The 23,767-nt window shown below is 35.7% G+C and overlaps 1 protein-coding gene across 5 annotated transcripts in view; it reads right to left on the bottom strand.

The window, feature by feature from the left end:
• Window positions 1-2,406: 2,406 nt before the first annotated feature.
• Window positions 2,407-23,767, bottom strand: part of ATP9B (ATPase phospholipid transporting 9B (putative)) — a 149,622-nt gene continuing 128,261 nt past the window's right edge. For 3 of the 5 annotated variants that reach the window (XM_084223079.1, XM_084223081.1, XM_084223082.1), the window contains 15 exons: window positions 19,848-20,009; window positions 19,144-19,236; window positions 17,916-17,999; window positions 17,197-17,367; window positions 15,704-15,802; window positions 13,052-13,141; window positions 12,450-12,594; window positions 12,052-12,116; window positions 11,466-11,621; window positions 11,249-11,313; window positions 9,960-10,068; window positions 8,264-8,321; window positions 7,397-7,600; window positions 4,907-4,939; window positions 2,407-4,137 (listed from right to left, as the gene is read on the bottom strand). In XM_084223079.1, coding sequence (XP_084079205.1) covers window positions 4,001-4,137; window positions 4,907-4,939; window positions 7,397-7,600; window positions 8,264-8,321; window positions 9,960-10,068; window positions 11,249-11,313; window positions 11,466-11,621; window positions 12,052-12,116; window positions 12,450-12,594; window positions 13,052-13,141; window positions 15,704-15,802; window positions 17,197-17,367; window positions 17,916-17,999; window positions 19,144-19,236; window positions 19,848-20,009 — 1,671 coding nt within the window. In that variant the 3' untranslated portion in view covers window positions 2,407-4,000. The remainder of the gene's footprint in view (window positions 4,138-4,906; window positions 4,940-7,396; window positions 7,601-8,263; window positions 8,322-9,959; window positions 10,069-11,248; window positions 11,314-11,465; window positions 11,622-12,051; window positions 12,117-12,449; window positions 12,595-13,051; window positions 13,142-15,703; window positions 15,803-17,196; window positions 17,368-17,915; window positions 18,000-19,143; window positions 19,237-19,847; window positions 20,010-23,767) is intronic. The other 2 variants (XM_084223080.1, XM_084223083.1) reach the window with 2 other exon arrangements.

Genomic DNA, 23,767 nt, shown 5'->3' with positions numbered 1-23,767 from the left:
GATTTTCCTCCCTACAGGGGGCTAACATATCGAAGGCCTTTTTCGATTGCCTTCAAGTTTCAATTGAGTTATAATAATAATAGCCTAGATACAGAAAGGTTATTCAATTAAGTCTTATAAGAGATTGCTGACCCAATTTTTTTTCCTATCTGGCCAGCAAAAAATAAGGAGAAACTCCATGGAGGTCAGTGTAAGCAGGACCTACAAGAACAGTTTCTGCATCAGTGGCAAGAGCAGGACAGCTTAAATCTCCTTCTGTGGGGGTCATTTTTTAAGGACAGCTGTCTATCCAGAGCCCACATAATCTGCAATTAATTCCTTTGCCCTGCAGGAGTTGTTGGAGCCACATTAATAGCTCTGAGCATGTGAAGGGATGCAAGAGTGAAACAGATGCAAGCCTCTGCCAGTATAAAACGCAGGAATATGCAGCTCTGCAGAAGCAGGCAAAGGGGTCACAATGGGGTGTCTCTGTTAACAGCCCATCTCCAAAGCCCCTGAGGAAGTCCACACTGTCGTCTGTAGAGTGAGCCAGACCAGTGATGAGGTCAATGTGCAAGCCCAGGTGGATCAGGCTTGAACAGCCCCAGCCTTGAGTGATGAAGGAACCTTTCATGAACCCTGTAAGAGCAATATGTGGGGAAATCCCCTCCTTTCACCTACAGAAGCTTTGTCTGTCTGAGCCTCATGACAAACAGCATAACTGTTTAACTGCATAACTGGCTATCAAAATTCTTGCTTAAATGCGTACAGAAATGCTGTCCAGTCCAGAAAGGTTCCCAACTGTAAAGCTCCCTCTTTCAGACACGCTTTAAATGGAAATTAAAGAAAAGTTTCAGCTCACACTCTTGCAGATGGAGGGTAGGACACTTGTAATACAGGCTTGCTCGAGTGGAAGCTGCTCATCAAGATAAAAAACACTTCCGGCATATATATAAAAGCAATGGCACATTTTTTGACGACCACTTTGAAGGTTTAGGAAGGAAACAGGAGATATTACACAGCTGAATTGTGATTGCATGAGTCAGCAAGCTCAGTTTGAACATAAAAACATTGGTGTGAACACTCTCACTCATGGATGAGTGCTATAGATTTAATGTTACGTATACAAGGATTTAATTTATCTTCTATTTGCAAACTAATATCTTATGTAGTAAAATGTATTCCAGCAGTTACATGAACACAGAATTTTGGAAAAGCATCAGAAAAACCCAATATAATTACCAGTTCTCTCATTTTTTGCAGGATCTCTCCCTCACTTCTTCCATCAAACTACATTGGAAATCAAGGTGTTCAGCTCACGTGCTTATTAAACGTGGTCCACATATTGTTATGTAAGTTTGGTGAAGATGTATTTCTTGCTCACACCTTGCTCCTTCCTCCATTCTGTCCCAGTTCTGAAATTATTTTCCAAATATGTTTTCAGAGAGACATGATTACCATTTCAAAAATACATATCTGACATAGGAGCTCACAAAAGTAAACATTTATTTAATACCAAGAAAATCTAATGTCCTTCTGGGTGTAACTTGCAGAGCCAAGGCCTAAATCTGTTTATGTAAGCTGCACCTCAAAAGCAAAGTAAGTGACTTGAGTCAGGCTTCTACAATCCTTAAAACAAAGTGTGAGCTGAAACTGGACCTTTGCTGCAGATTGGAAATACTAAGGAAGCAGGCACTCTGGAGAACTGACTCCACTTTGAAAGGCTTATAGCTGTGTACAGAACCATACATTTGCTATCACACTAACCTTAAGGATTGTAATGCTGGGAATTAATATACCTACACTTAAGTTCTAACTGAGCAGTTCTTTACCCATGGGTACAATTGTGCCTCAAACACATGTACTGCAGTAACACTATCACTTTCATGCTGTTAGTTCTATTTCTGTTTTGTTTCTTTTTCCATTTTCTGCCTAATTTCACAGATGTGATGTACAGATGAAAGACAACGAACTCTGAGCTTGTGCCTATCTCCCAAATCTTATGCATATGGTTGTGAGCCCACAATGTGTAAGACAAAAAGGTCTGAAGAAAACGCCGCCAACATTTCAGAAGAACTGCACATCAGTGACTTTCTTCTTTGTTTGAAAGTAATCACCACTTATTGGGAAAAAGAAAAAACTAAAGCAAATCAGTGACAAAAATACCACAGAACTAAGCTAAAACGTAAATCAGGAGCATCTTGGCAAAACCACACGGAATGCAGAAAGGCCCCTGCTAATATGCAAGAACAGTGACATCTTGTGGGGATTTACAGAATAGAGTTCACAGAGGGACAGGGCAAACCAGTCTGTGATGTTGGGTAATTAAAGAAAACTCTACCTCAGTAGTTTATTTAATACATATACCACTAATATTTGGTAGAAATTAGGCTTTATTGCTTTTATAATGAGGAATGAAAATTAAAAAAGCAGATAAATAGCTAGTTAGAAAAACTTTGAAAACAGAAGTTAATGGAATGGGGTGGAATCCAAATAGCTCTGCAGCCATTTCCTCTGCTCTCCCAGGAAGTAGTTATAATTATCACTGAAATATTACGCATCCAAAGTAATAATGGCATAAGGGAAAAGAGACTAAACGAGGAATTATGTTGTAAAGGCATACAGTCAAACATAAAAATGACATCCATATTAAGTGGGTTTTAAAAACACACACATAAATATTTAATAAAGCATGAATAATCATGTTGTTCCTTTCCTCTGATTAATAGACTATGCCAAATTCATTATATGTACTTCATGAGAAAGCAAAGTTATATCACGATAGAAAATTAATATATCCTAATTGCCAGTACAGTGTGCAAGATTTGGACCCTTCAGATTGCATCAGAGTATTTGAGTTTCTGGAACAAATCTTCTGCTGCAATAATGTCATAACTCAGCCAAGACACTCAACTCTGACAGCTTACAAGCAAAAATGTTTTGATTTTTTTTTTGACAAGTTTGCATCCAAACTAAGTTATAAAAACATAACATTTACAACTTGGAAGATGAGAGATTTTCCTACCATGATGTTCATGTGTTCCTCTTATTTTCTTTTACCTGAGTAACCTAAGTAAACAGATTACAAGGCAATTTAGACATATTAGCTAATACAAGGTTTACTGGACTTCTCATATATAGAAATGTACTTTGACACTATTTGCAGTTTTACAAATACAAAATGAATAAGAACTTTAAAACATATTTACTGAGCAGCCATGTTTTGATATCTGTACAGATCAATAAGTGCTGTGGAATTATGTACAGAATTTATAATTTAATTTTTAAACAGCTTTTGTGCAACCTGGCCGTAATGTGCATTTAAAGAACTGCTGTCAACATCATACATCTGTAATTTACTGGTGCCAGAAATGGAGAGTACAGAATAGGACAACAGCTCCTAAAATAATACTGTGCTATGCAGACATCAGTACATAATTCAAATAGTGCATATTAATCAATGTCTGATGAGGAATAATAGCTGCTAATACAGACACAGGCATTTACAGGTATTAGGTTTGTTAGAGTAAGTATGGATGAATAAATGTTTCCATATATAAACATTAAAAGAAAGGGCTTGAATTAGGAAGTCATACAATAATTAAAGATGGAAATTTATGTAATAAATAACAAAAGTTTCAATTTAACTTGCAGAAGATAAACATAGTTGGAAAAAATCATTTACAGTAGCAAAAGATCCTTTACTGTAGCAATGAAACCATTCAGAAGCATTGTCAAATCAAAGGTAATTTGGTTTTATTTTATAATCATAACAACTTAAAGAAAAAAAGAAAATCAACACAAAGAAAATTTAGTTTATCTCTGATAGTTGTTAGTGTACTTCTGTGTTATTGTATCTCTCAGATGTTTCCTCCTCTTTTTGTGCTCTGTTCACATTATCCCTTTTGAGTTTTGATTTTTAAGTTTCTTTAGTCCAACGTGAATCCATAGACACTAAAGCACAGTGAATATGCTATCTGCAGACTGGTGTGAGTGAAAAACCATAGGAATATAATCACTTTTACGAGGTAAGCTTGGAGTAACTTGGAGGAGAGAACTTGCGCTTCAAGTACTTGAGAATGTAAAGTGGAAGACAGCTTACAACAGTGATTGCTGACACTTTCCACAGGAAGGTCACAGTTGTGATAAAGGCAACATCTGCAGAAACAAAAAGGGAAAATAAGTAATGGGAGCCAGTAGCATGGAAACTGGAACTTCCACAGTGCAAAGTCAATAAAAGTCTCTTAATTGTTTGCTTCTGCTATTGTCCAATTTAAAAAAAAAAGGTCAATAAAGCAACAGAAAGTTAACCTCAGCCTTTTGCTTTTGCAAATTAGTTTTTTTAGACAGGAACTCCAGAGTTCCTTTATGGACCTCACACTGTTTTGCAGCTGAAGTAACTTTTAGGGGAAACAGAATCTCACTTTAAAAGCAAGACTCTCTCATAATAAAAAAATAATTCAGTTTATTTTTCTACTAGTAAGAATAATTTTTACCTGCTGTAAGTTCCCAACCAGTTAGGATCTTTTATTTTGTATAATTTTTCTTACAACATCTATGCTGAATGATTCTAAAAAATCATAGAGACTAAATCAGATCCCAAATATTTCAAGGGAAAATGTAGTGACATTGTACCCACCCCAGGGAAAAGATAATTGTTTATGACAAAAAATTAACAAGAATGCTGACACACTATGCTTGCTAATGAATTATTTTGACCCTATTTGTGATAATTAGATCATACTTAATTATCATGAAAAGATCCCAGAACTCAGGGACCCCCAAGAATTTTTTTCTTTTATTTTTTCCCATTATTTACAAATGCATATATTAAGAAATTTGCTACTCCTCAGTGAATCTTTAAAGATTAAAAAAAAAAAACCAAACAACCAACCCAAAACTTCAAGAAAAGTTAAACTTCACCTACCTAAGAAAGCTCCAAAAGACACTCTGCCTATACCTGTTTTACAAAGAGGGAAAGTGAAAGGATAGATTTACAGAAAATACAAAAGTTATGCAAAAAAAAAACCAAAAAAAAAACAAACCAACAACAAACTTCAACAGGTTAGCTACACAAAGAGGAGATGAAAAATATGTTAGTAGGATTAACTGGATTAGTATTGCCTTTCACATGTCAATCAGATTATTTTAAGCAGCAATTAAATCAAAACACTTTGAAAACATAGAGATTTTATATTTGGTCATGTTTTAAGGTTGTAAATAGATTGGCACTTTTCTTACATTTCACTTCAAGGTATAATTTACTGTATAAACAACTTGTTCATGTGAATGAAAATTCACTTCATAAAATGCAATAAAGAAATCCTTTCCTGCTCCAACTCTGCTCATTAAAATACTTAGTATATGAAATTTCAATGTATAAACTTGTTATGCAGTTTTAGCCTAAGCCTGCTTAGACATACTGAAAGCCTGTGTAACCTATCATAGGCACCCTAAAAAGGCCACTGTGTGCAATTAACTCAGAAACATAAAAACTGCTTTGCTTTCATGAGTCAGAGCTCTAGAACAGTATCTGTTTTGCCTTTGGTATTTTTGCCTTTCTAATTTGAGTGCCATGTCATCATATAATTTCTCTGGAAGGAGATGATCCTATAAGCAACATCACTGAAATAAGATTATTTGCAAGTGAATTCAAGCACTATTTGTCTGGACCGTTTTTCCTGATCCATGGAAGTTGTTCTATGTCTTGAACTGCACACCATCACTTAGGTTTATGCTGCATCACATACACAAAAAAGCTCCCTCCCCCAGTTATAATGGGACAGATTAAGTAAGAATAAAGCATTAAACAGAAGTAAGACTAAAAGAAAGGCTTTTTCTCAGATTAAGCGGTGAACAACACACAGTAAATTACATCTTTACAAAATCTCATGAAACTGCAGCCTTTTTAAATACAAAAAATAGTGAAGTTAAGTCCCTGGGTTGCAAGAAGCCATACAACTGTTTATGGACTCACCCAGCAAATACGCAAGCACAGAGAGGAAAACACTCCCCTTTATGGAAGAGTTTGCAAGAAACAAAGTTCCTGTGGTTTCTATACCTTTGTGAACATCATCTAAAAGTGTTTTTCACAGAACAACACCAGAAAGGATGTCACCAATACTACAGACTTTCAAAAGTGAAGCTCTAAGTTCTGCTTTATGAAGTTCCTGGAAGTCTGGACTCAAGTGCAAGTACCTATATCTGTTCTTCTTTGTTCCTTTAGTTTGTAATTTGACTGTGGAGATTGAAAAATCAACCCAATAATCTCTATTCATATGCCTGTGCATCAGTGTCAGAGAAAAAAAAGGGTGCTCTGGCAAACCTGAAATAATGTACAATAGGGGTACCAAGCCCAGCAGGGCTGTTTCTTCACTAAAATTTGACTCCTGAGAAATCTTGCAAGTACCAGAACACCTGGGACAGGCAATGAAGCATTTACTGATTAAAAAAATAATTATCTAAATAACTATATAATGCACACACACTACCCTAGCACTGAACACCTGGGAACTGACAGAGTGAAGGCAGAATTTTAAGACTTTTAGAAACTGCCATGTAACACTTAATTGTGCTGTGTGAAATGACAGGTGAAGAAGGGCAGCTCCATACTCATCAGATCCTAAAAGGCAGAGAAGAATCTGGATTCTGCTCCTTGTGAGGTATAATTAAAGCTATTATGTATATTTCTGTTAGCTACATTCATAAATCACACCTAGATACTATATTTTTACTAAAAAATAAGTTGATCCAAGAAGAAATAGGTATTATTTTGATGCTCAGATCTTGACTGCTAAGATTTGCAGTTGAAATATGTTTCTTCTTGTGAACTGTAAACAATCCGTACCTTAAGGCACAGCATGGTGTACCAAAACTTAAAGCAAAGCAAGCTTAATACAAGCTTACTATAATTATGAAGCAATGGCTCCTCTATAAGGTACCTTTCCTTCTAGGCTGCTGCATCACTTTCTAACAACACTTCAGCAATTTTAGCTTTGTGAATTAGATCTAATGAGGCCCACTTGGCCTGGTGTGCAAAATAATGCACCAATTCAGCACAAGATCCTGATTTTTAACAAACAGTGTCTATTTTCAATAGTGCAAATCTCAAAACCAATTTAAGGTACGCTATTTGGACTGTCAATATCAGACCAAGGATGGAAAAGGCAGGAGTGTTTTGACTAAAGTTTAGAATCTAGATAAACCATACTAACAGGATAAAGATTGTTGAACTCTAGGAGAAAAGGGCAAGAGAATAGTTTAACCCACCACTAATTAGGCCTAATTTGGACTCAATTATATTTCTTATAAAGAAAGCTGCATTTCAAAACATCACCTATTCTTCATTGAAAAAAAGGGAAGAGAAAAACATTATTAAAGATACAAAATAGTTCTTTGCTAAAGTACTTTTACTCACCAAAGTATTCATTTAGAAATGCAAGAGAGGCCACATAGCAGCCAAGACTGAGGAATTCAGCCACCACCATTAACCAGTGCCACGTTCGTATGGTCAGTGCAACCATCAAGAGCTCAGTCAAGATCAGGGCAGTGAAGGAAATGGCAACGACGTGTACAAACTCGGATTCAAAAAGCAGCAGGGCTCCATACATCAGAATACCACCTGGCAGGGGTGGAGAGGCACACAAGGTTGGCAATACACCCTGCAGTGAAATTTCACTGTGCACACCGAATGTTTGATTGATCATTAGCAAAATTTGTCCAGCAATTTTTATAACATTGATCTTTCTTAAAGAAGGATATTTACTGTACTTTGTACATGTGAAATAAGCCAACCAAATAAAGCCATACAGAAATAAAACTATTAGAAAATTAAACAGTTTAGTGCAATATATCTGATGAACTGTTAATTAACCTCATTTTGTCAAGTGCCGCAAATAAATGAGATATTGTTGAAAGTGTAATTACTTTCAACTGATTACATAATTCAGATTTCTTCAACAGTACTTCTGTCATTCAATGAAAGAAAACTACTGTGTAAATACATGCAATGTGATAAGCACTCATTAAAATTTTTCTGGATTAGCATTTAATTAAAAACATGTCCTTTTTTAGGCGACACGCACCAATAAAAATACCAATCATGCTGTGTTTTGAATAGGCCTGGCACACTACAGGAATATCGATTTACGAGATAAACAGAAAGCAATATATATAACTACTGCTGAAATGCTAAGCTTTGGGAATTCAACCTGCAGCTGAAAAACAATATTGCTAATAGCAGACAAAAATTTCTCAGTTCAGCAAAATTAGGACTCTCTCCTACCTTGGTAAATACTGATTAAAACCCAGATGAGGAAGGTCTTAAATGACAAAGATCTTCCCTAAGGGAAACATGTGAGAGGACAGTTAAACACAACTTAAAAAAAAATATATATACTCAGCTCATATATTTTTAATAGCTCATTGCTAGAGAAACATTTTACAAGTAAAATAAGCAATATTTGAAGTGATAAAGGCTACAAAGCTTCTACTTGTTCTTATGATTCTTCATTTCAAGCTTGTATAGAAATCGTACAAAGTCTACATTTGGGAGTAAGAAGTTAAGGCCTTAAACTGAAGAAATATTTTAGCTTGCAATCCTCTGGCTGGTTTTCAGAATGATAAATACAGAAGGATTAATTTATTTTTTATTTGTAAAATGTAGTCTTCAAAACAACTACAGCATTGTACCTACTGACCAAAACCTTAAGCAAATCTGCAGTTATTTACTAGCAACTTCTAAACATTGGATAAACTGCCCATTTGCTTTCACACAATAAATTTTTGACTACTGTAAATTTTCAGCAAGTAACTATTACCAAATAAATTTTAAATATCTTGATTGTGAATGGTACAGACTGAAACATATGCAAAAATCCAAGAATAAATGCTGTACTTGTGATATGACTCTTGCATTCTGTGAGGGTACTGATGAAATATGTTAGAACTGCAGAGTTGAAAAGATACACATTTTAAGGGATAAAGTGGCAAACAAAGCAGCCATTTTGCCTCAAAAAAAAAAAAAAAAGATCAGTCTAGAACAGGCAAGAATCAGCACTTCTTCATTACTGCAGCAAGTTCCAAGTTCTGTGAACAGCTTTCCACAGGCAAGCTTATGACTCTGTTTAGCAGGTGAGGGCTGTCCTTTTTGGAGTTTGATAAAGGACTGAAATCTCAACAACTTCCAAGATTCTCAAGTAGAGAAAGAACCAAGAACTCCAACAGAGGAAAAAACATTATCCCAGATTAACATAGGCAATAGCTAATTTAGTGCAATTAAAAAGACAAAGACTCAGAAAATTTTGGACTAGAGTCTTTAACTGGAGTCTGCTTCTGAACTTTTTTAGAAATATCTTTGAAGAATTTACTATCCCTAAAAAAGACTGTCTGCTTCTGCCTTGGATCATAACTTTCTTAGCTGACAGCTAAGGATGAAGAAGTGCTTTTCAAAAAGCTTATTAAAACAGGATCTTGAGATTTATTTCACTCTTGTGGGTAACAAAATTACAAACTTTGATTGTTTTCAAGTATGTGCAAACACAAAGAAAGCACTATCCATGGATGATTGAGTTCAGATATATCAGTTAAGATTATCTGTTATTTAAAAGAAAGTTTTTGGAGACACTAGCCATAATTTCTGTATGTTAGGAAAAAATAAATCTATAAATTCATCTACCAATTAAAATGGAAAAATAAGATGTGAATATGTAAACATAAGTAACTCCACATCAGAGATTTTGGGGCCAGAGTCAAGGTTGCTTTATCAACATATCTTCAGGTTTGAATTATTTCAGTACAGCCACTGGTGACTGGAGAAATGTATTAATAAAACTGATTGGTACTGTGGATTATTTTAATAGTACAGAAGTTGGCAATAGTTGTGCAATCTGTCTTGCTTGGAATACCTTAAGAAAATGATTGCAACAATTCCCGGTTTTGCACATTGGAGATTTTAGCATTTGAGCTGAGGACATTCATACCTTTGTGAGATCCTTATAAAGTTCTGGATATAGCAATGCCATTTCTGGCTTCACATCTTGATCCAATACTAGAGAGAAGACTGGAAACATAGTATATATGGTTGCATACCTAGGAGAAAGGAAAAACACACATTAACACTTTTGTATGACATAATTTTAAACAGATCTACTGAGTTCAATTATTCTTTTTCTGTAAGTGAAATAAACTGATTCTTTTTGCTAGTACTTAGACAGCTTACCAACACAGCTTTCACATGCAATCTGCTCTTGTGGTTCTGAGGGCTGTCAGTTGTGCTCTTATACAGTCAAAACCAATAAACACATTTCTTTATTCTATCACCGAAGCTTATCACCAGTTACCATACTCCCTGTGCACTTGCACTTTGGACAACCAGTCCAAAGGCCTGACATTTAATTCATCTATAGATGTATAGATGAAAACTGAATTTTAAAAGGGCACTATATTCTGGACAACATGGAGAAGGTAGGTGGATGAATAAAAGTCTTAACAGCTCTGTAAGTGGCTTTGGGTTTTATTGTACACATGCCAGATACACCCTTTCACATGTACTTCCCTGGAACTTAGCACAACTTCTGCAAACCTTTTAGAGAGGTCTGCTGTTTGCCTCTGCAAAGTCTGGTGTAATCAGACCATGGTTTGACTAAGATTTAGGTTACCCTTTATTTAAGTTGTTAATATTTACAAGGAGAATGAAAAGAAGCTCTTAGGTCATAGGCACAGAGAACAGGGACAAACACAAACATATGCACAGCTCTCAGCTGTATAACTTGGGGAACCATATTAGTAAACCAGCTGCTGCAACATGACCAAGGTGCTCCTAATGCTGCACATATTCACATGAATGGAAATCTATGTAGCAAACTTGGATAGTGCATTCTCAGAGGAAATTTCATAGTACCTTCAGCTCCATTTTTAACACAAAACCCTGTGATTCTCACTGAGATTTGTACATTAATCTGTGTGACAGCTGAAGCTGGTCTGGGAGATTTTCTTTATTGTTTTCACCCCTTGTTTTCACAGGTTCTACAGTATCTTCTTCTAAGGCTATGCAGATGCCTCACTCCAGAGAACTGATAATGAGACTTCCCGAATCATATAGTGCATATCCAACCTAGTGTGACTTTTCTTGGTACACTCAGCCCAGGTTTTGGTAGTGTACCCATGATAAATGCACGGAAAACAAGGATGACACCAAGGCCATGGTGTTATTTAACCAGTTAGTTTGCTGTATTTATTACCAGAAATTGTAACTGTTGCTTTGACTTACCCTACCATTAGGAATCCTTGGTACAAGGGAACAGATGCAAAGTAGAAGACTGATGAAAATACAGCCTAGAAAAAGCAGATAATTAATTATTTAATATAATTCTACATAAAAACAGTACAATATAGAAAAAATAACAATACTGGTTAGTTAAGATTTTGTGACATTTCCAAGACAGACATAGGGATTTTAACTATTCAGAAAACAAAGATTTAAATACCTGCATAGTTGAAATAATAAGGCCTCGGTGCATGACAAATTGACCAAGTGCTGCTGATCTTTTGTAACTGTTTCGACCATGTACCATCAGCAGCCTACCTATGTGTTTAAACTGTGTGATAGAAAAGTCAGCTGCCAGAGAAGCTTGTTTTCCCTCCTAGAAAAAAAGAAAAATATTTCAAATATGAAGCTCAGTGTAAAAGATGTATATCAAGTTACAAAATTCTAAGTAATAATTAATTTTAAAAGACAAGTTTGTTCCTTCTTTGAAAATCAACCCTGCAATGAGACACAACAATTTTTTGTGCATATTCTAAGATGCAGTGGGCTGTAACAAATAAGTTTAATTGCTTCTCCTGCTTCTTCCAGATAAATGCTACACAGAAACAACTATAATTTTTCCTCCTTTTAAAAAGATAAGCAGAAGACATACAAGCAAAAATACTAAAGACTAAGCACTCTTATAATCTTGCAGAATACTTTAATTAGACATGATCAATTCACTGTTGTTTAAGAATAAAGCTTCTAATCACATTCTGCTAGGCTTCTATGTGACACACATTTCACAATGAAACTGTTAACTTTACCTTGCCTTCAATTCCAATTCCACAGTCTGCAGCTTGGATCATGCTGACATCATTTCCTCCATCACCTGGAAAATGTCACTGCAATATTCAGTTCTTCAGAGGTTTTATTCTCCTGGCCTTACAGTATTTAAGAAACCTCTTACATGCCTTTAAATTCTTACAATTAATCTATGACTTATGATTAATTACTTCAGTAATCAAGATTTTCCTGCAGAATAGAGAAGATAACCACACCTTTCTCATGGAATGGCATTTTGTGCCACAGCTACGCAATACCTGGCTGCTGGTAAAGGTTGGCAAAGAAGTCTCTCTGGTTTTGTTTCAGCTATTTCTCTGTGGTGCCACCTGCTGCTTACATTTATTACAGATTTTCCTAGGAGGATTGTGCCCAGAGTTACCTATTGCACACGTGCGTTTCCCGGTGTGGTGCTGTAACAGTTTCACAATGTGGGCTTTCTGGGTGGGAGAGCATCGGCAGCACACCACAGCAGGACACTGACAAGCCAGCTCTACAAATTCATGCTCATAATACTTCAGACAAACCTGAGGAAAAAAAAAATTGGATTTATTTACAATTAAATATTAGTACATTAGCCCAACACAAAAACACAGTATGAAGATTTTTTATGATGTTTTCCATCTACAACATCCAACTGGAAGGAATAAAAAGAAAGATTCTCCTGAATGTGGCTTTATTATTTTTTAAATCGAAGAGAATGTCACTTTGAGCAGCAACGTGCTTTGAGGTTAAGAGAATAGAGAGTACTAAAACATGCTGTATACAAATTCCATTTCTATTACTGTACAGAAGACTACAAACACAGTAACATTTGCACATCTACAACATATATCATCTAACTTGCACTCAGGGATAAGCAAAAGTATCTCTAAGGACTACTTAAAAGTATGGGAAAATACTTGAAAAAAGAGCGTGAAGATGCTGATACATTACTTTCTGACCAGAAGCATATTAATAACTTGACAGAAACCAACTTTTTACCTCAAGTGAGTCCCCAGATATCACCAAGGCACAGTCATGCTTCCTTCTAAAAGCATTTAGTTCTAAATGAGCCTCTCCTCGAGTGACAACCTTCAATAAAAAACACTCAGTTAAAAGATTTTGTTATATTCTTAAAAAAAACCCTGCCTAAAGAAATCAAGTTTTGAGAACCCACACCCAGAAGCCTCAGTTCAAGGGTTTTATCCCATTGCAAGTCTAATACCCATGGAATTTTACTATAAGCCTCAAACCTTATGAAGTGAAAGAGTAATCCTCAAACAAGTAAAATCTGTGTAGTTGGCTTAAGTGGCTCCTCACCAAAATTCACAAGGGCTAAAATAGTACTGAATTAATGACATTAAAATATCTGACTTTTGAGCTGGCCTGACTTTTGAGCTGGCCAGTCTTTTCATCCTGGCAGGTCTAGAGAAAAATAGAAAAATTTCCCAAGCAAACCTCAATTGTTTATTTATTAACCAGCAATATGCTCTTAGAACAACATAAATTGTTCCTTTTAACTGTTCCTTCAGTTTCAGTAACCAGGCACAGATTTCAAAGGGACATAAAGATGCTCATTAGTACTAATCCTTTTGGATCTTGCATGACTCTGAAGACAAGATCAAGTGGCATAATATGAAAGAATTACATAACAGATTTTTAAAATTTACATAATTGTTTCAGGAAAGCCCAGCTGTGAAGTGCAAAAAAAGTCAAATGTTACTAAATGCATTTTAGAAGGTTTTGAACTATAAACACAATAAGAAAAATGGAAATTATAACCAGAATTTGAGGAGACTGGCAGGTTTGTGTGTGGTGGTGGCATTTTTTTGTTTGTTTTGTGTTTTTGGTGGTTTTTAAAAAATTTGTTTTGTATTTAATCGAGTTTTTTTTCCCAATAAATGTCAATGTATTTTAGAGCTACCACACTAGACAAAGCTCCAAGCACAGATAAAACACCAGCTCTGATTACACTTTAAATTTTGTCTCTGTCAACAGATCACATTGATTAAATAACTTTTAAGATATATGAATCTTAATTACATTGAATGTGAAGTTTTGTCCTTGACCCACTACTACCCAGCCTGATGCAGTTCAAAGAACCTTTCTCTCTCCAGATGGGCTCTACTACCCATAAAATTTGAGTTACATTAAAAAGCCCCTGCAAAGAGAATAACTCATACACTTGCCCCAAATCAGATTTTTATTTCCTTCTTTTCCACAATTAAGCATGAAAAGGGAAACCTCCTTGTCTGACAGCTGTTAGGAACACCAGACTAGTGTTGGCCTAGTACATTCTTTCTGCATTGCAGAGATGGAGAGATGTCAGCACTTGTGCACACTGATGAGCAGTGATTTTCCTCTCTGTTCTACCTAACAGAACACCTTTTTTATAAATTTGTAAATACCTCCAGAATTACAAACTACAGAAGCTGAGACTTCTAAGAATACACAGCTTTGCTAAAAACAAAACACAGGTCTCTTTTTGGAAAGAGAGTAGCAAAAGATTTTATCTTTCTAATTTATAACTACAGTAGAAGTGTTATAGTGCTTGTTATTTTCTTACAGTAATTCAGTACTTATTTCTTTGCAACAAGTATAGTACAGAATTAATTCTGTATAAATGTGTTTTCTAACTAATTTAAAACTGCATATTCTAAATTAACACAGTTTTATGCTGATCTCTTATTACCAGTCAAGGTAATGAAAATAAAAATCTGACTCAACTAAATACATTTAAAAAATCTGACTCAACTAAATACATTTTGTTCCGGAAGACTTAATTTGTGGTGTTACAATGTGGAAAGGTCAACAAAAATTGATCTGAAGTTTTATCAGAAGCATTAATAATTTAATTGCAAATAGTAGTCTTCAGGGCCTAATTTGCCATTCTGATGCTCCAGAAGAAAATACATTTACATGTAAATTATATTCATATAATTATTTCTGTAGGTGCAAGTGGTTCATTTAGAACAAACAGACGCATTATGTCTGATCACACAGCATCAATCAATGTCTGGAAAATCTATTTTTGTTTGGCTTCAGTCAAGTGAATAGTATGCATATAAAATGTATAGAAGATTCAGTTTACTTTTCTAACAATTACTTAAACAGTCTGTTGGTAAAATGCACATATATATAATGACATGAAAAAAATTTCTCATACCAATTTGATCTCTGTTTACACAGGGGATGTTTGCAGTTTCATTCAGGATTAATTCTGCTTGAGTCTAAGGAGTTCTATCAATGAAAATGCTAAAACAAGCAAGAATGACATTCAGACAGCCTAAATGCATGGACAGTTTCTTAGTGGCTCAGCACCTCACCTCACACAGACCCCTCCATCACTATTTAGAGGTATCTTGCTATGTCTCTTATGAAGGGTGTAAAATGTGTGTTAAACCTGAGTCCCCCACACACAGCTACAAACATTTCTACAGCACATCAACAGCTCTAGAAAAAAACACCATTAAAAGCTTTATAATTTTGCTGCCTTGAATAACAACCTAAGTACTACCCTCTTGACCATTACAATGACACTCAGTACAATAACCCAAAAACTTTCAACAGCCAGACAACTACTAATTGAATACTGCAACATTGCTATTAGCCATCCTTTGATGAACCAACAAAAGAAGTTTGAACTATACTTACAGGTCTGAAAATATGAATATCTTGATTTCTAGATACTAAGTGAGAACTTTTTGCAATGCAAGTTGCTGTCTCCAGTTTATCTCCTGTTAACATCCATATCTGCAAAAAAATATAAGAGTTTACTTCTTTGGACATTAGCATGTCTAATCTAAATGACATCTCTCTCCAACTTTTCTCTGGCACCTTTTTGGATTAGGTTATCCAAGAAAATATACTGACTTGTGCATTTTAAAGTAAAATTAACTAACAGCTTTTTACTGCAATAGTATGCAAAGCAGAAAAGAACTGTCTTTACTTTTTGCAGCTCCATTCTCCTTCTATTCTCAGAAGGGCCAATGTCTCAATGTATATGAAAACAAAGTAAAGCTCTGGGGAAGCATAAAATCCTTTCCCTATGGCTCTGATACTACTTTGATCAGAAAAGTGAACATACATATGACATTTGTCAGCAAAATAATGCAATACAACAGTCTGTGACCCTGCTGATAATCTCAGGAAGCAGCAGCCAAGCCATGAGACAGCAAATTTTGGAGCATGAGCTACAGTCCCAACACTCCGAAGAGATCCTGCCCACTGACCGTGCAGAACTGAGAAGGCAGTAAAGGTTAAGGGATAAAGTTATGTTCCCAGTGTGTGACAGCTCTCTCAGCCCTTTAACACCAAGGTTTGTTAGTACAATGACTAGTTAGTAAGATGACTCAATCACCAGTGTAAGGAAATTATTGTCATTGCATCCCAAAATTCTCCTGGTTTGCTCTGCCCTCCTGAGCTGCCCTTCCAGCAGATATTGGAGGGGATGAAGTCCAGTGCAAGCAGCATATGCAAAACATCCCACTGTGTCTGACTCAGTATAACCAACGCAAAGTCATTACAACTATTTGGAGTAGAGCTTGACACTGCTTAAAGCAAATGTTTGTAATCTTGCCCCCTCCCCTCAGATATTGTTCATATATTTACTTGAAACCCTCCCTCAAATGAATGCATTACTTGTATATGTGCAATTGATAGGTTTCTAGACAACCAACTCTTCTGCATGGCTTTTCATGCCATCCCTTTAACATGAAATGAACAAACTCCAAGGGCAGTTCTGAATTCTAGTTCAAATAATTCACGTTTTGATCTTTGCTGAAACTTCTTATGAGTGCCAACCCTGAAAACATTGTTGTCGCACAAATCTTGTGGCAAACTCATTCAGTGTCAGCAAGGACAGTTTACTGTAGACAGCCAGGGGATAAATGACTGAGACACACATACATCTATCCATAGGTAGTTTTCCTACAGAAGTAAGTTTGAGATTGATGAAAGCTGTTGTAGGCAAGGGAATTTTGCACACAGTGTCTTGTTTGTTTCTGTTAGTTCATGCCCAGAATGTGCTTGGGACTTGACATATTTCTTACTTTGAAAGAACCTAAATACAGACAAATATAAGTTATGTCTTGATTTAAAAAGTTAATAAATGATAAGCTGTTATGTCAGCAATATGTGTTAAGTACCTTTATTCCAGCATTCCTTAGCATCTCTAGAGTTGGTCTAACATCTGCTTGCAGCTGATCTTCTACTCCAGTGAGACACAGTAATTCCATTTCTCGCTCCAAACTCTCTACAACAGCGGCAACCTTCAGGTTTCTATCATGTATGCTTAGCTTTGCTTGGTTATATCGACTCTGTTTGCACAAACACAAAACCTCTTAGAGTTTGCTACGACTCATAAAGTATACATTCAGCCTACCACTCAGTGATAGCATGGATCCATTAGGCTAAATGTTTGTCTTTATATATCTTTAATGAAGAACAAGACTAAAGGAGCAATTTTACTTTACACCCAATGTTATACAGGGCTCTTCTGGCACCTAAAGAGAATGCCTTCTGAAGAACTGTTAAGAACTAGGCATCACAGCTTCTAAGGAGGAAAGGCCTTATCTTTGAGAACAAGTGAATTTTTTAGGTCATGATGAAGCTACAAAAATAGCATTACATTAGCTTCTGGGAAAACTGTCCAATCCAGTAATAAAGCAAACAGGATCCTGCATATGACTGCAGAACCGTGATTAATGAATGACAAAACCTTTAACAGATTGTGGACAATACCTCAATTATCTATTTTTTAAATATGAATCATCTTTTTGTGAAACCTTAAAAATTAAAATAGAGCAATGTTCTCCTTGAAGTAATTAAACATGATAAAGTGCAAGATCACTCTGTCCTTTCATACCTCAAAATCTTGGTACTGTTCTTCAGTAAGAGATTTTTTGGCAACCACTAGTGTGCGCAGTCCTTCTCGTGCCATATTACCACACTAAATGAACCAAAGCACAGAACAGTCATGCAAATATTCAATCCTGTGTTCATGCTTTACACTGTATGCTAACACAGTGTATCTGTATTTGGTGTTTCTTTAGACTCTTAAAATACTCTGAAGAAGCCACAAACAGGATGAAAAGCAATTATATTTCAGGTCTCCCAAATGAAGTGGTTTGCTATCACTAAGTCAATTAGATCTCCTCTCCTAGCTTAAAGAAAATTTCTTTTAGGTTGAAGCTTTAAAATAAATTAAAACTACTTCTGAGGCACATAACAGAGTTACATTTCTTTTTTCACTGAACATATCCCTTATCAGAAAAGCATCTACACATTTAAAATAGCCATGGAATAGCATGTCTTAATGAAAAACAAGGCTCTCCAGTGCAAACACTTATTGATTTGACCTCATAAAGCTAAATAAATTAAACAAGTATTTTACAATTAATTGTGCATCATTATCGCCAAAAGTAATTTTTATGACATTTTGCTAGGTCTTGAGGGAGTTTAATTTATTCATGTCCCCGAATAAATCAAACTGCCCTGCAGCAGATATTGATTCATATTGCCAATACCATTATGAACATACATGGTGTAATCATTGTATTAACATATTGGCTGTATGTAGGGTCAAAAATAAGATGATTGCTGGTATCTACTAGAGCACATACTGAAAAATATTAATCAGGTTTCAAATTCAGTCACTAACTATTTTACATGAAGTTTAATAAATGTGGTAAAAAAAAATAGTTTGGACACAATGCGTGTCAAAGTCTGTAATTCATAATCATACCTCACTGCAGATTTTGATCAAACAAGGGATAAAAAGATTTATAGCAGAATACTCAGAAGTAATTAGGTTTTATGTGAAAGGTCAGTCAATGAAAAACAACTTTCCTTGTTTTAAGAAGGAACATGTCCTGCTACTACTACCAGCTTTGCTTTTCTTGTCTGTTACTCAGGAATTGGAAATAGTTTTAATCCCTTAAAACCCATTCAGGATATGCATAACTGAAGTTCAAAATCCATTACTGCATTGCCTCAGATTGTCCTTTAAACATATCCCAATAACATCTGATATATTTGATATTTTAAATTTGTATACAATTTTAATTTTTGTAAATGTTGATTTTCTTTCTTACCTCTTCTTCTAACCAATCATTGTACTGTACAATAGTGGACATGGCAACATCTGCACCCTTCATGTAAAATGTAATTTCTCCTGAAGATTCATCCTAAAATTTTACAAAAGAAATGGGAAGGGGTTGGGGGCGGGAGGAATATCTGTTTATAAAGTCAAAACAATTACCCACCAATAACTTAATTGCCTTCTGAAGCACTAAATAGGTTCCCATTTATAAATAAGACAAAGTACCTTGCCAAGAACTGGGTAGGTTTTATTACTTGATGTAACTATTTCCAGTGTTATCTCTGATTCCTCTGAGATACATGTCTGCTATTTCCATGTAAGAGCACCAGTTCTAACTGAAGTCAACAAGCAAAAGAGAATCTCAGCACCCCTAAACTAAATTTTAAAATATCACTGTTAATGTCCCCTCTAACTTGTATTTTGTTTCTTGGATGGCAAATACCAACCCAAACCAGAAAGCTCTGTATCATTGAAATACCTGGTAATTAAAAATTTACTAATAACTTAGTGTATGTGCTTGTTACACATTTTAATGATCCAACATTCATTGCATATTCAGGGAATCCACACACAGGCAAATGTAATCAATGGATTTCTGTGGTATTGTCTGTTGCAGAAGGAGTGAATTGGTCTGATCTGCCAGCATTTAAAAAAAAAAAAAATCAAACCAAACACCCAGAAAATGCCCCAAATTACCCTAACTATGATGCCCATTCGCTTGCTCTCAGAAGTGAAGGGGAAGATCTGCAGGATATAATATGTCAGGATGTGCCCACCAGGGGTCTTCAGCTGCATTGAGGTCAGATCCCTGTTAACCAGAGTGAGACCCACACTCTCTGTCCACTGCACCAGAGCTACCTAAAGAACAAAGGGAAAAAAAAAAGAAAAAAGAGACATATTTAAATGTGAGAGGTCTTTGACACTTACATAAATTAGGTTAAAACCAAACTGTTGCTAGGGTAAAAGTATAAACTCTTCCAAGAATCCAGGGAAAAAAACAAGTGAACAGCAGCAGACTGAGTAAAAAATATTAATACATCAAATTACATGTTTCCCTTGAAGAGCTTACAAAATTTCTTATGAAGCATATAAAAACTTTCTTGAACTTATTGCTGAGAATGAGGTATTCTGAATATATTGTTCAGAAATAACTATTCTAATAAATACATACATTCAACAATAAATCAAGGACATTGAGTAGAAATTTTGCAAAATGAGAAGACAATTTCTGTATCAACGAGACCATTATGTAAATAAAACTCTTTGGGAGTATTTAAATATAAAATATTTTATTACATCTTCAGTTTCATGCTAGTTGAGACAATGTAATAGGTAATAAATAGGTAAGCAAAGGACCTTATTTTTAGTTTACTTTGCTCACTTGCATAATATCAATTTTCAAATATGCAAAATACTTTGTTTCAACAGTAATATGACTTCTGACATCAAAGAAGATGGAAACTAAGCTTACAGTACTGCATTCCACAAACTCACGTGGGAAAGTCCCTTTTCCAAAATTTGCTGCTTTGAAGTGCATGACATCTAGCTTCAACATTTTTCTATATTATACTTTAAATATCTCCCACCACCACCATGTGATTTATTCCTTCAAAAAATTAATATTTTAGAAAAATTGCTTTACTGATTTTACTGCTTTATATACAAGACACATTCCGTATCTAATTTTTTTTCCAATTAAAGAAAACTTCTTCTCAATCTGCTTTTAGTTTTCCAAATGCTAATCTTTACTGGAAACCAGATTTTTAAATCACTGGAAAGATAACTATAATGAAGTTCACATGATTTTATTGGATCCTGGATTTTTATGGATTAATAGGGTCTGCTATTAATCTCAGGCAAGATGAAAAAAAAAATAAAAATCAAGCACTCTGATTTCCCTAGGTAAGTTCAATGGACATGATGGTCATTAAGAATTTCACACAAAGCAAATAAAACACCTCAGCTTCTAAGAAAATTTAAAATTGGAACAAAATCCTTTGTGAACCTGTAAAAAACCCTAATAATGCCATCTGTGTGGGCATCACCAGATGAAAATACAGTGAAATGCAGAAATGGAAGATAATAGAGCACACTTTGAAATGGACCATTTTCAATTCTTGAAAACTGCAGGAAGCCTTTTTACAAACTTTTCTTCTTTACCAGAAGTAGCATATAAGCTGTAAATAATCCAGTACTTCCAAGGTTAATTTTCAATTTTCACAGTGAAGGGTTACTATTACATTCTGACCTGTAAATTGCATCTTTCTGCTAAAACCCTATCATCTTATTTGTGTCCCTTTGCAGCTAGGACTAAAGTGTTCTATATTTGGTGACTCAAATCTGTTTATTATATTTATGCTTGGCTTCACATACCATTTGAATTAGCATTTTGCAGCACAGTCATTTTGTATTCTTATACCTGGCCTATACACAACTGCATATTTATTTTTTCTTTTAAATTGATCAGGGCAAATACCATACAAGAAACAGTCAATAAAGCTCAAGAGTCAAACAGATGCCTACAAGGACACTGAAAAAACTTGAGAGAAAGATGAGTTTGACTCCCATCACTCAGAATAAATCAGAGCAGCACCCAAAACAATCTTACCATTAAAATACCTGAAACTTTTAGAGTGTAGAATTTTTTTTTCTAAACAAGTATTCCACAAATGGCATGAATATCTACATCATAAATCTTAACAAATACACATATTCTGAAAGGCTGGCTATAGGCAGTTCAGAAAAAGGATTTTTAGGCTAGTCTCTCTTCTTGAGGTTTCCCCTCTACAAATACATTCTCTTCTCTTCAATACATTTCGGAACCTTTACATTAAAATGGTCTTTCAATCTAGTGTTCCTAAATCAAGAACTCCTGGAATACTAGGAAAATGCAGCAGCTGTGGCTTCTACAGAGCTTGACATAATGAATGAAGTCAGATAAAGCAATTAAACGTTGGACAAGCACAAAAGGCTTTGATAGTGATGCTACCATTTTGTTTTAAAATAGTCCATTGCAATGATAATATTTATTTGCAGATAACCGTTAATTTGCTGACACACAAGCACAGATGAAATGTGTCAAGTTTCCTGAATCCAGATTAGGGACTTAGTTCAATGTTTTATGCATCTTCCCTGGCTTGCCACAAAGCTTCCCTTCTAGGGAAACTGGCTTCCTGGGAGACATAAGCATGCTGGTGGGTAAATGGTGTTTCCATTCCTGAGACACAGGTATGCAGTGAAGCCACTAACTGTTCCTAGGGCAGGTAATGCACGTGGAGGCAGAGAGAGATTTGTGGTTGCTAACTTGCTCATTTTCTTCCTCCTCAGTAGCAACCCAACGGGTAAAGATGACCATTCACCTCTCACATGATAATGTCAAAGAAGCAACTTCCAAATTAGGAAAGAAAGGAGCAAATAATTGCATTGTGAAACAGAAATGCAACAGATCTGATGTGAACTAGTGAGAAACGCCTCATTTAGTGCTCTTACCCTAAATCTTTCAGATGCTTCCATTTACCACATGCCCACTCTTCAACTCTGGTTGTTTCTGTCAGCAGTCTGCCCACTAAAGGCCACTGAACACTCTGAGTGTCTATAGCTCACAGATCCAAACAGCAAACTCTTCAATTACCAGGGCACAGATTTTCACTCAAATTCAGAGATTTCATAAGGAAACTCTCCCAAATCAAGCAGTAACTGTGCAACCCACAACATCACCTAGAGCAGTAGCAGCTCAGGAGGTAGAAGCAGCTTCTCTCAGTAGGAGTGTGTTTCTAACTCAGTCATCTGAGGAACAAGTGCATTTCCAGAAGGGCATGAAGAGGTGAAACTTCAAAAGCACCAATCATGTCCATATTTTGGGGACATTATCATCCCATTTGTTTAGAAATGTTCATTTATGGAACCAAATCAAACCAAACAGCTTATGTGCTGGGTTAGGGTTGAGCTGTACAATAATACTCTTGACTGCAGGTTTCCATCACAGGACATGCTCTGCTCACCATACTTGGACACTGTGGGGCTGTACACCTCATCACTAAGGCCACAGCCTCCAGCAGCCTGGCTATCATGCCCAGCTCTGCTTTCCTTTCCTTATGGCCCAGACTATCATTTCTGCTCCCTAGCAGAAATATTGAACTGCTCAACATTCACAGTATTTGTTGCTCAAAACGGTTTATCAACAAATAATTGTGACTTTCAATGTACAATATTCTCTTTTGAGGTAGCATTACTTCAAGAAAAAGATCCACTGCCTCGTGGCTGCAGCTGGCAGTTCTCTACCTCACAGGGCAGTTTATGAGTTCCACTACAGTTGTACTCACATCTTTCCTGAAGCTCTGCTATGAACCTAACCACTTTAACCAAAAAAGAATCTGCATAAATTAAGTCTTCAATGGTTTTGCAATATATGAGGGAGCGATTTGTAGGGCAAGAAAGAAGGATAGACATGGAAATTTTGTAAGCTAGTTTGGCTGCTTAAGAAGAATTCTCATGTAACCCACCTGTATTTCTTTCAGAGTATTTAAGAGCATCACTTCAGACAACAGGAACTGCTTTCAAAATCAAACTGTTGTAAAAGGTGTACAGGCATTGTAAGTGTGGTATTTTTAAGTTAA

The sequence above is a fragment of the Fringilla coelebs genome (assembly GCF_963513975.1).
Source record: "Fringilla coelebs genome assembly, chromosome: 1".
Lineage (NCBI taxonomy): Eukaryota > Metazoa > Chordata > Aves > Passeriformes > Fringillidae > Fringilla > Fringilla coelebs.
The sequence above is the reverse complement of the archived record's forward strand: the minus strand, read 5'-3'. Positions and strand labels throughout refer to the sequence as shown.